At 35.1% G+C, this 13305-nt stretch overlaps 1 protein-coding gene across 1 annotated transcript; it reads right to left on the bottom strand.

Annotated features, from left to right (window-relative positions):
- Nucleotides 1–8145: 8145 nt before the first annotated feature.
- Nucleotides 8146–8919, bottom strand: LOC129750785 (uncharacterized). Its single transcript, XM_055745844.1, has 2 exons — nucleotides 8672–8919; nucleotides 8146–8530 (listed from the first exon to the last, which is right to left on the bottom strand). Exons 1-2 carry the CDS (start codon nucleotides 8705–8707, stop codon nucleotides 8183–8185), a joined length of 384 nt encoding a protein of 127 aa, XP_055601819.1. The 5' UTR covers nucleotides 8708–8919; the 3' UTR covers nucleotides 8146–8182.
- Between the last annotated feature and the right edge of the window lie 4386 nt (nucleotides 8920–13305).

The following is a 13305-nucleotide window of genomic DNA, read 5'->3' as shown; positions in this document are numbered from 1 at the left end:
AATTTAAGAAAAACAAAGATTTCAAGTGGTTGTTTATCAAAATCGGTTGAAAATTGAAGAAGTTATGGCTTCTTTACCATAACAGTATTTTTTGTAGTTCTTAATAATTTAACGAACCGCAGCACATTTATAATAGTATAGGAAGAATGAAGTTTTAAAACAAATTGTACCTTTAAAACGTACAAATCGTTCCAAAACTACTAAGAACGCATGGTGGAACTCCGATTTAAGGCGACTAAGGAACCAGCTACGTAAAGTTCGCAAAAGCTTCAACAAGAACCGCACAGAAGCTCTTAGATGTCACTTGAGGCACTTGGAAAATGAATTCAAACATCGAAACGACCTTCTCTACCGACAACATATATATCGACTCGAAGAAAACCTTAAACGGGATCCATCATCATTTTGGGAGCATTTTAAGAGTAGAAAACATAACGTCTCCGTACCCGTAGATGTAAGCTTCAATGGTGTCACTGCCTTCATCAAGCCGAGTCGGTCAATTTGTTCGCGGACTTTTTCCAAAATGTGTACTGTTCTGTTGGTATTGATGCAGACTGCAACTACCTTGCATCGTTGCAATCTTACGTTGTAAATTTGCCTTCACCGTGCTTCACCGAACATGATATTTACGAAAAGTTGTCCACAGTCGATCCTTCTAAAGGTTCTGGTCCAGATAAAATTCCTCCCGCTCGTCTGAAACATTGTGCTGCATCTTTATCCGCCCCGATTTGCAGTATCCTTAATCGATCGGTAACCGAAAGATCGTTTCCTAATGCATGGAAAGTTGCGGCTATTTCTCCGATACACAAATCCGGAAGTGCTCACAGCGTGGATAACTACCGGCCAATATCGATTTTAAATTCAATGTCAAAGATCTTCGAAATACTGATGCACGAGCGAATGTATGCCGCTGTTAAACCTTTGATCTTGGAATATCAACATGGTTTCGTCAAGAAAAGGTCAACAGTTACAAATTTGATGTGCTACGTAAGTTCACTGAATAAAAGCATGGAGAAAGGTTGCCAGGTGGATTCAGTCTATATTGACTTTGCCAAAGCTTTCGACCGTGTGCCGCACAAAATACTGGTTGCAAAGTTGAATCGACTAGGATTCACGGCTTGGGCACTCGAGTGGATTGCGTCATATCTAACCGACCGCCAGGCTTTCACCAGAATACGAAACACGCGCTCACGAATGTTTGCCACACCGTCTGGAGTTCCCCAGGGGAGCCACCTCGGTCCTCTGCTATTTATAATTTTCGTGAATGACACTTCAGTCCGATACAGTCCTCTACGCCGATGATCTGAAGATTTTCCGGAAGATTCATAACACTGTTGACTGTTTGGCCTTTCAAGCTGACATCGCTAGACTAGATGAGTGGTGCCGCCTTGACGGAATGCTAGCAAACGCGAAGAAGTGCAAGGTTATAAACTTTTGTCGTTCAAGAAGAACGATCCTTTTTGACTACCAACTAACCGGAGTAAGGCTGGAGAGCGTGAAGTTCTCGACCTCGAAGTGAAGATCGACAACAGGCTCACATTTGCTGAACATGTCGCGCTTACTTCTGCATAAGGATTCGCTGCTTTCAGATTCCTGCGTCGCAACACCAAGGATTTCGATGACGTTTACGCATTGAAAGCCATATACTGTGCATCAGTACGTAGCATCATGGAGTACGCCGTCCAGGTGTGGGTTCCAGCTCAGAGGATACAATGCCACCGTCTTGAACGAGTTCAACGCTGTTTCTTAAGATACGCTCTACGGCGTCTTCCCTGGAACGACCCGATCCAACTACCGCCGTATGAGGAAAGGTGTGCACTGATATGCCTAACCTCACTCGAAAAGCGTCGCATCGAGCTGCAGCAAGGTTTTATATTCGACACATTGACCAACCGTGACTGTGCTTACATTCTACAACGTGTTAATATTTATGTACCAACGAGAACACTTCGACAACGTCAGTTTCTTTCAATACCTCACCACCGTACTGCTAATGGTCAAAACCATCTTATTTACAAGTGTTGTGAACGTTTTAATTTAGTATACCATTTGTTTAATTTTAATATGTGCAATCGTCGTTTTAAATTAGGTTTAAGCAGAATTTCGTAGTTTTTAAGTTATCAGTCTGTACGGTAATTTAAACCAAAGACGACATAAAAAAAATAAATTTCGCTCGAGGACTGTAACTCGATTGGATTTGAAACAGAAAAGTTATTGCGGTTCAAAGATTGTATTTTGGTCGAAAATTCTCGTAGAAAACGCAATAAAAAGTACTCATTGCGTGTTGGACAAAATTTGCAGCCTTTGAACTGCAATAACTTTTTTACTTCAAGTCCAATCGTGTTGCAGTCTTCGGGTGAAGTATTTGTCTCAACTTAGGCTTTAAGAATATCAACCATAAAAAACAATCGACTAGTGATGAAAAAGTTATTGATGAAAAACCAGTATTTTTGTTCCTCCCTGGCAGAATACCTTAAAATTTTATTCACGTTTGAGACTCAAGCAACCCCTCCCTATAGTCAGATCTTCCTGAAATTTGGCTTGTAACCTTCTGGTAAGCTAATAAATAACTTTAACTTGGAGCGAGTGAGATTTACCATGTGTCATTCTTCCTATACTATTATAAGTGTGCTGCGGTTCGTTAAATTATTAAAAACTACAAAAAATACTGTTATGGTAAAGTAGCCATAACTTCTTCATTTCTCAACCACTTGAAATCTTTGTTTTAAATTGACATTTAAGCGCAAAAGAAAATCAGCTACCATCGAGTCTAAAACTTTAGCTGAAACAAAACTTTTTCTAAAAAATGCGTTTTTTATAATTTTTTCTATCATAAAGTCACTAATATCAACAAAACTGTTGATCATACGCAAAAACAATGTTGAGATGATCGAAATTTATTCACCTTCACTATGCAAAAGAGGGATTGCAAATTACTGTTTTGCCGTCCGAGATATTTCAATCTAAGTTCAAGAACTTTTTTTATTTTTCCGAAATTTCATATTTGGAGCATAACTCAAAAACGGTTCTACTGAGATTGTTTTGAATTTCATTTTCGGATTCAGCACCCGAATTCACATTAAAAATAATGGTCAGTCAATCAAGTTCACGATTTTTTTTAAATTTTGTAAACTAGTGTAATTAAGAGCAATTTGACTAATAATTATAATTGTTACGGGCTACATGTTTGACCCATAATTGTGGTTTGGAAAAACGTTGATTGTTTAGGTAAAAAATGTTATTATGCGTTTTTTGTTGCAAAAACTATCTTCAACACTTTGTTCCAAAGGAATGGAAACAAAAATCAAACATACAGATAAACAACGGCATGTTGCTGGAAGAGTTCCCTAATCATGAGCAATACATCTTGCATCATCACGCCATCCATTATGCCATGTCAGGTTCCGATTTATCTCTGACGATCCAGCTTCGGGGGAAGTAAAGTTTGCACGAAAATAAGATGCATAGTTTTTCCAGCATGTTGTTGATGCTGCTGCTAGCTGTCCTGCCACAATTTTATGCTCGACAACTTGCTGCTACTCGAAATCGATATTTCACGCCGATAAGCAGCGGAGAAGGCCAATCAGGGAACAGAAAGTGAGAAACGTGGAGAAGTTCTTTGAACTGTTTTGGTATCGATTCTGAAAATAAGAACTAAAATTCAATCTTATTTAGGTGAAAGACAAAAAACAGGGAAAATGGAGTCAAAAACCCCTACTAGGTGATCAGGACCGATAATATTAACATATTCCCAGGCGTGCTCTGGCCACTATCAGATAAGGCACCCGGTCACGCATGATGTCGTGGGTTTTGTCACAGATAGCCAAAGGACCCCAAACCAAGACTTAAGGGAATGAAGAAGACGCAGCTGACCGTTTGCTGTGTCGTGCGATTGGGATGCTGCATGAGAGATTCCATCTCGTCAGGGACATCGGCAGAAGATTCCCTAAATGAACCTGCCCGATCTGCCTTCTGCGAGGGACCACGACGAGGACAACGACGTGGCTCCAATCACGAGCCTTGCTTCTCGTAATTTGAGAGCGTAAATCGTGATAATCTTTACGACCCGTCTGTCGTCGCCCTGTTTGTCCGAAAGATGTATGTTGTTTCGGAAAAAAAGAATCACGGAATCTTCGAAAAAAGGATGCTGCAGGCGAAAATTGATTCATTTTTTTGGATGAAATGTTTCAGTAAGTCAACAAACTTAAAATGATATGGCACTCTGGAATTCAGCTGAGGCAAATTGTGCCAAAGATGGTCGTTCAACAACCAATCACCAGAACGTGGCGAAGAGATGTGAGCCATAGTCTTGGAGCGAAAAGGAATGGGATCAAAGCCCCAGTCAAAAAAGAAATGACCATTTACTCTGCAATTAGTTCGCGAACGCATGAAACCGATCCCAAAAACCCAAGCAACCAAAAGTTCGATTATCACTTAAGGAACGAACTCAGAAGTTCACATAGAGCTGTACTAAAGTTCTGTGGAACTTTTTTGCAGTTCAAAATACTATTTCGAAGTCCATTGAACTTCATTCTCTCACAAGTTCAGTCAAAGCTAAAAAAGCTTCAAAATACTACTTTGGTTTCTGTTTCTTTTTTTACTTTTTCTTATTTAATTTTTGGCATTTCGGCGAGTTGTGAAAATTCAAGGTAGAATATTTAGAAAGAACATGAAAGTATTATAGGTGGAAAGATCAAAGCTAGAACGCTTTGGGTAGAAGAAATTGAATAGTTGGTGAAAATGTGAGCAGGGCTTTTGTTTTGTGAACAGCTTTTGAACTACTTGCGTGATTCTTTGCCGCGTGCCGTTTCAATGTTGATAGGAAGCGATGAAGAAACCCATCGCATTCCTACCCACATTGAAACACGGACGGGTCGAACACATGAGATTGTGTCCGACCGGGCAAAAAATCACCCAAGCAGCGCTCACATGTGCTGTTCAATTGCTAAGCCAATTCTAATGATGCGTGCTACTTTTTTAGGTACATCGGATGGTTGCTACTTTTTGTTTCGCATATTATCCATCCGATGCCTTACTTTTTTGCCAAATGCATCGTGATGAATTGTGTTGTAATTTTTGTTATCCCATTTTCCCCCCTTTTTTAGCCAAGTGATTCTGTTTTTTTACTTTTTGGGAACTTTAAAGTTGGTATGAAGGAAAACAATCTACTTGCTACGAACTTTTCATTTTTTCCAAAGAAATTGATTTTTCGGACATTTTACTTGCTAAACCAGTTTTTGATAACCTGGTAATAATTCTACAGGAGAACAAAATCAAACTACAACTCAAATTTCCCGAAACGGATATTTTGCGAACGGCTTTGGAAGGTTAAATGTTAGTTACCTAGTAACAAATATTATTGATTGATTTGAATCAAAATAGCGGATTTGAGAAGGGTAGCACATGAAGGTTTGAAGAAGTATTTTTTCGATTTTTTGTACTGCTTATAAAAGTGCTTTTAGAAGCCGGTTAGAAGTTGTTTAGCAATTTATTTGAACTTTTTGTCAACTTTAAAGCTAGTTTAGCTACTTAAAAATTGAGCTGAAAAGAAATTATATTACCATACACGATTGAGCTGATCAAACCTGATAGAGGAATGTTATACGAAATTTTGGTTGCTTGGGAAGTAACTTAATAAGGATCATCAGAAAAAGGGTAGGCTTTTTTTAAAATATGTCTTTATTCGTACCAATTCATCATTACATTCATATTACATTATTACATTAAATTAGGTGTTCAGTTCATTAATGAACTGTTCAGAGCCCTATAGTTTACTAATCACTAAAATTTATTAATTCGACTTAAATTTGCTAAGCACAATCAAGTATTTAATGTAGCAGAACATTCTGTAATGTCAAAAATATTTTAAACTCACAACTGAAAACTATCCTAAAATTAAACTAATTATAAAGAGAACGAATCTCTGCGATGGAAGACTGCATCGATTTTCCTCTGAAGTTAGAGATGATTTTGTTGGCCATCACTTCGATCGATTCAATGCCCACAATCCGATGAAGATCTTCGGTGCTGTGCCAAGGTGGAAGCCACAAAATCATTTTCAGAACCTTGTTCTGAATCCTCTGGATGGCTTTCTTCCTCGTCGCGCAGCAGCTAGACCAAATCGGAACTGCATACATTATCGCTGGTCGGAACACTTGTTTGTAGATAAGAAACTTATTTCGCAAACACAACTTGGATTTCCTGTTGATGAGAGAATAAAGAGATTTAGTGTATTTATTACATTTAGATTGAATATCTTCAATGTGATTTTTTAAAGTAAGATTCCGATCAAGTGTGAGTCCCAATTACTTCACGTGATCAGACCATTCTAATGAAACCCTTTTAAAAGTTATGGAATGATTTTCATTAGGTTTTAAAAATTTCAGTTTCAGAGTATGAACATTGATAGCTTACTTGTAAGGTTCGGCTAGTCAAATAATTTTGAATAATTTTGGTGAGATATACAGGAAAATCAAATCAAGCTAATTTAGCTACTAAACCATTGTGCCAAACACTGTCAAATGCTTTTTCAATATCTAGAAGAGCAACACCAGTTGAATAACCTTCAGATTTGCTAGCGTTAATCATATTAGTTACACTAAAAAGTTGATGTGTAGTAGAATGTCCATGACGAAAACCAAATTGTTCATCAGGTAAAATACAATTCTGATTAATGTGAATCATCATTCTATTCAAAATAACTCTCTCAAATAGTTTACTTAAAGAAGGAAGCAAACTAATTGGTCGATAACTTGAAGGCTCTGAAGCAATTTTTCCAGGTTTAAAAATTGGAGTTACTTTGGCATTTTTCCATTTATTGGGAAAATAAGCCAAGTGAAAACATTTGTTGAAAATTTTAACTAAATAATTTAAAGTGCTTTCAGGCAACTTTTTAATAAGAATATAGAGAATTCCATCTTCCTCCGGGACTTTCATATTTTTAAATTTTTTGAAAATCAATTTAAGTTCATCAATATTTGTCTCACAAGAACTTTCAAATATATTTTGTTTAGAAAGAATATAATCAAATTCAAGGGAAATTTGAGCATCAATTGGACTAACAACGTTCAAATTAAAATCATGAGCAGACTTAAATTGTTGGGCTAATTTTTGAGCTTTTTCTGCATTAGATAAAAGCAGTTTATCTCCATGTTTCAAAGAAGGAATTGGCTTCTGGGACCTTTTCAGAATTTTAGTTAATTTCCAAAATGGCTTTGAGTAGGGTTTTATGTCCTCTACTGCTTTAGCAAAATTTTCATTACGAATTAAATTTAAACGACGTTTGATCTCTTTTTGAAGGTCACAATAAATAAATTTCAAATAAGGATCCCTATTACGTTGATATAGGCGTCGACGAATGTTTTTCAGTCGTATCAAAAACTGAAGATCATCATCAATTAAAGGTTGATTAAATTTATGTTTAACTTTGGGTATTGAAGCGGCTTTAGCATTGACTATTGAAGTTGTCAAATTTTCTACAGCCAAATCAATATCTTCTATTGAATTAAGTGGAACGTTTACATCTAAATTACGTTCAATAAAATTCCTATATCGCTCCCAGTCAGCTTTTTGAAAGTTAAAAGTTGATTTTAAAGGGTTTTCAATGGGACTTTGGGATAAAGAAAAAGTTACTGGAAGGTGGTCTGAATCGAGGTCCGCATGAGTAACTAATTGACTACAATACTCGCCTAAATCCGTTAGAACCAAATCAATTGTGGAGGGATTTCTTATTGATGAAAAACAAGTATGCCCATTAAATAAAAGAAAATTAAAATAATTTTACCTCTGAAAAGTGCTGATTGAAAAACAGGTAAGGATAAAATAAATAATGCAAAATGTTCCTGAAGGTATACAGCAACGATACGATGCTCGGGCGTACGTGTTGATGGCTCATCGGTACAGATGGAAGTGATTTCAACAATGTTTAATTCTAGTAGTTCAACTAAATATCAACTTGAACAGGAGACAAACAAAGTATATAAGTACACTAAAAAAAATCAATGGATTGTTTTCTGATATATTCAACTAATGAAAATGTTTCTTAAAAAATAACATGGAGTTTTTCAGAGCAATAATTCATTCTAAATGATTTATATTATTTAACAAATTTTTAAAATTACACAACATTTATTTGTACTACGGATTTTCGTTTAAAAGAAACCTTCCCGCCATCAACTAAATTTCAATTTCTTATCCTATTTTTATATTGAAGTTGCGCAATTTCCCGGGACTGCTTTGGCCTTCCAAGGTGCACCGCCACCAGCCGTTCGCCATCGTTCAACGACTCGGCTGCCATTTCTTCCTCGAAGATGACCTGTCGTATCTTGTCCAAGACCCGCCGGTCCACATCGAGTCCTTCGGATGACTTCAAACCGATCAGCACTCGTTCGTAGCGCCCATAGCGATCTTCTTCGGTTTCTAAGTTGTAGGTCCGTGGAATGGCCAGGTGCTGAAAGCCTTGACCCCCACCGCTAGAGGCCGCTAGAGATGACCCAAACAGCATCGAAAGCAACGGCAGCAGCACAAGTACCTGTTCAATAGTAAGAAGAGAGGAGATTAATCTACGTTGTCACGTGTTATGGGCGGTTGTGAAATTTTTCCTAATCTCAAGATACCAAATGACCGGCTCAAATGGGCACCCGTTGTTTGAGGTTGACCTTCCCATACTTACTGCAATTGACAGCCCCGTTTGATGGACGTTTCTCATCTTTAGCGGTGTTAATGACTTGACCTCAACAACAACAACAAACTCAGCTGTGGATGGATGGAAAAGAAAGAAAGGTGCGGTGTTTTGCGGTAGCTGAAATGAGCAGAGTTTGGGAAAAAGAATGTGAGAATGTAAGTAAGTAGAAAAAGAGCTAGGCTAGCTATTCGCGACACGCTCCGGCCACGCGACAGACTCGCGACTTTAGCGAGGATTGACTTCCAAATGATCGCACCGCGATATCATTTATTCGCTTTTATATTGGGACCCTTAATTTTCGGGGGAGATGAGACGGTGATTTTGGATGCGCTTTAAGAGGGTGTGCTCTTTAGCCGTTTGGTCCCTGAATAAAATTGATGATTCAGTAGAGAGTGTTGGTTCACTTTGAAGTAATCTAAAAAGCTTAAAACACCTAAAAACTGAAACACATAGAAATCGACAATCGTTTAGTAAGTTCAAACTTTCTCTATTGACTGTACCGATAATTATAAAAACACTTCAAAATAACCGTCATTTAAGAAATCTTGTACGCAGCCAATTTTTTTTAATATTCTGTCACCGAATCTGGGGTGGCAGCTTTGTGCCAAATTGTTGATCATCCGCCACCTGTAAAAATAGTTTTGATTAGTATCTTTCATGGAATATTTACATGTCCAATAAAAACTCACCCTTAACAAATTGATATCTGGTTGCTAGAACATAGAGGAAAATAAAGTTAATTACCTATATTAATCTAACCGAAATTCGTAAAATAGAACAAACAGACTCCAATTTGACAACTCGATTGCTGATTTTCCATCAAACTAGATCAATGGGCGATGGAATCAAAAAGTTATTCTTTCTCTCCTTAAGAAAAACCCCTTTAGAACTGTCAAAAGTTGGGTGAAATTATAGCTGCATCCCACTTGCACTAATGCAAAACCATCACCCAAATTCGTCAGCGCTTCCATCGAACCGATTGTTGATTATAACGATACCAAAAATACACAGTAATTAGTAAATGGATCATTTTCTTACTCATTATCTTCAAACAAACTGAAAAATAATTTATTTTACTGAATACATTTTTCAAAACTTTCTGATCAAATCACAATAAATGTTTCAAATCAATTATGTGCTTGGTAAATCATTGATGAATTTTTCAAAATGATGTTTCTTATTCTGAACTGATAATTTTCGTCAAAAAAATTTGTAAGCAGCATCTAGTTTTGATATTTGAAATATTTATTCCCAAAACACAGATTTAGAGAAAAATTTTTTAATAAGTTTAAGATCAGGCTAAAAATTTGCCATAATTAATTGTTAGGAAAAAAATGATAATTGTTATCTACTATTGATCTTAATTTTTATTTCTTTTCTTCATTTTCAACTGAAGGGTTGATTGGAGTGCTGTTGTGTTTGAAATTTGAACAAAAAATCGTAATTAGAAATATGAATTTTTGATTATGAAAAATAAAGTTTATGTTTCTAGAACACCAAAAATTCAGAATTGAAAAACATAGACAAACTTATCGAAAATGTTCCTTAAAATTAAATTGTTTCATTTGTAGTGTATTTCAGTAGATAAATTCATTTTTAAATAAAAATAAAAATTTATGATTAAAAAGGCAAATTTTGACTATCACATTTAGATTTAATGATACGGAGTTTTAAAATGTGTCAGTTTCAAGTGTTATCAATCATTGATAATTGATGAACTATCAAACCTACATTTAATTAAAAATTGGATTTTTATTTTGTTTATTATACTTCATTCAATTGAGGAATAATATTTTGATGATGATGATGCATGATCGAAAAAAGTAAAATTCAACAGTTTTTTTTAATTTGAAAAAATTGTGATAAGGTACAAGTATTTTTGACATTAGGTACTGCAGAAGGTTGAAAACTTAATTTCATTTAACAAATTTGTTGAAATCGGCAATATGATTAGTTTTTTTTTATTTAGTTCAATTCAATTTGGTTTATGACTTCTTTAGAAATACGTTAGATGAAGAAATGTAAACAAATAGAAAATCTCCATAGCTTTTTTCGCAGAACTTAAAATTACCTGATGGGTGGAGAACTTTTATTTTTAAATGTTTTGTTATTGTTTTAAAGTTTTATAAAAAAAGCAGAAGTTTCTAAAATAATTTAAACCTTTTTTCATTAACAAAAGCTAAAAATAAATTGAATATTTAGATTTAGGGCATTAAAATTAGTCATAGGGGAGATGGGGGCATAATGGCCACCTTAAGGAAAACGCTTATTTAATCATAGAGAACAGGTGTAATATGTAAATTACATCATTGTTTCGTGTTCAGACACTCAAATGGTCTATTTCCTAATTGGATGAAACTTGAAAAAGTAGATAAAAACGTTTAAAAATGCATTTTAAAAATTTTTGCCGAAAGCTGAAAACCAGTCACTGTAGAGGCATAATGAGAAACCCCCCGAGGCAGTATGAGCACCATTAATGAAGGCATAATGAGCATTTTCTGCCGGGGAATCTAGCAGCGAATTCGACTCGATGAAGTCAATAGAGCTTGACTTGTATCGTCTGAGGATTTGGCCTATTGGTTAGATGTCGGAGAGGTAATCAGTAGGCTCGAGTTCGATTCCTGGTCGAGGTGATTTTTTTTCATTTATCATTCATGATCATGATTGCACTAAACGATGAGGCGTAGATTCATCAAACAAAACAATTACAAAATAATATAGGTCTGTTTGTAGAATTCAAAGAATTAACACATGCTCATACATTATGTTTCTGGTGTTTTGTTTGACGGATGATGCTTTGATGCTATTAGCCGTATAATGTAACAATAAAAAAAATCAATCATGAATGGTATGTGCAAAAAAAAAAATCCCCTCGAACAGGAATCGAACTCGAGTCTACTGATTACCTCTCCGATACCTAACTAAATCGACAGACGAAACATGCCAAGCTGTAGCTCTATTAGTCAGTTGACTTCATCGAGTTGAATTCGCTGTTAGATTCCCCGGCAGAAAATGCTCAATATGCATTCATTGAAAGTGCTCTGTTCGCCTCTAGTGAACAAATTAAAGTAAAAACGCGTTTTAAAATTGATTAAAGTGAAAAATCACAAATTTTATGATGTTGAAAATTGAGAAACAATGTGTAGATCATGTTGCAGTGCGTACATTTCAGATCAAGATGATTTAAAGGTCATAATAGCTTATTTGGTGGTGCACAAAAATTATAATATTTTCGTCAATTGAGAACCTAGCTGGTTTTTATTTAATATTTCTGTAAAGATGAAAAGGATATTTCTTTTTTGATAGAAAATTAATACTATGGGTAGTACGAAACAAGTCCTTATGAAAATTTGTTTAAGAAAATACGTGCTTATGTAGAAAAAAAGGGGTGCTCATTATGCCCTGGGTGCTCGTTATGCCCTCATCTCCCCTAATTACGTTTAAAATTCATTGCACATTTAAAAAAATGTAAATTTTGTGGCCTTGGGTGATTTTTCAAAACTTTTTCAAATGTGATGTTTAGCATTGAGAAGAACAAGGACAAAAATTCAATATAGACTTAAAATGGTTTCTTAAAGTTCATTTAATTTTCTCTTCAAGTTCATAATTTTTTGAACCCCACGGACTTGCAAATACGTACTTTAAATGAAAAAAATTGTTTTAAATTTTTCCCTTCAAGTTTCAACATCAATACGAGACATGGCGAAGATGAAAAAACTGATCCGAATAATTTAATTGGACAACAATTTTTAAGCATGCTGACAAACTTTTTCTCGCGTGCACACATAAAAAAAATCCACTTATTTTTTGAGTAAACTAGTTTTAAAAGTTGCTAATGGCTTTTCAATGCAGTTCTTACTGATTCTACCATTATTAGGTGATAGAACTTAGGATTCCAGAAAAGTTTAGATTAACCGTAATTTGTCGGCTTTATCGGTGAAAAGTGATGTCCTTTTCAGTAGGGACATCTTAAGATTATGAAATTTTATAGATGATGAAAAACAAACACAAAAACAAACAGGATCTCAATGACACTTGATGTTTCCTCGAAGAGAATCCTTTTACTTAACTCTAAGCATATTTACATCTTTCGAAGATATGATGGCTAGCATCTTACTATAGTAGTTTCTCGATTTTATTACGGTCAAAAAAAATTTCACCATGAATATGGTAAAATCGTGAATTTGGCGAAACTTAAAATTAAAGAGGAAAAAAGTATTTTTATTGTCTTTAATAAATAATTTATAATATTTCCAGTAGTGGGAACTTTTTGTAGCAATAAATCTTGATCTTAAGATGTAATTATCAAAGATTACTAAACACAAAGGATCAATATCAGTTCAAATTGTTCTTCTCTACGGCAATTTTAAGTTTTTTTTCTTGAATTAAAACCGTGAAGAATATATCAATTTGGTAGTCTACATCTAATTAATGCGAATTATTTAGTTTTAATGGAAATTTAACAGTAGTTATCTACTGCAAATTTTAATATTTTAATCTTCATACCTTTGACTAACTAGAGAGTTCAACAATATTTGAAATTCGCTGAACTTAGACTTTTAAACTGTTTCTCGAAATTTGCTTTATGGACAGATAATCCTTTGTTTTTCATCTGTAGAAAA

The sequence above is a fragment of the Uranotaenia lowii genome, chromosome 3, assembly GCF_029784155.1.
Source record: "Uranotaenia lowii strain MFRU-FL chromosome 3, ASM2978415v1, whole genome shotgun sequence".
Taxonomy (NCBI): Eukaryota; Metazoa; Arthropoda; class Insecta; order Diptera; family Culicidae; genus Uranotaenia; species Uranotaenia lowii.
The sequence above is the reverse complement of the archived record's forward strand: the minus strand, read 5'-3'. Positions and strand labels throughout refer to the sequence as shown.

Excerpts from the sequence above, each read along its gene's own strand:
- LOC129750785 (XM_055745844.1), bottom strand. The coding sequence starts at position 8,707 with ATGAGAAACGTCCATCAAACGGGGCTGTCAATTGCA. Across the intron at positions 8,531-8,671 it reads AAACGGGGCTGTCAATTGCA|GTACTTGTGCTGCTGCCGTT; the intron begins GTAAGTATGGGA and ends ACTATTGAACAG.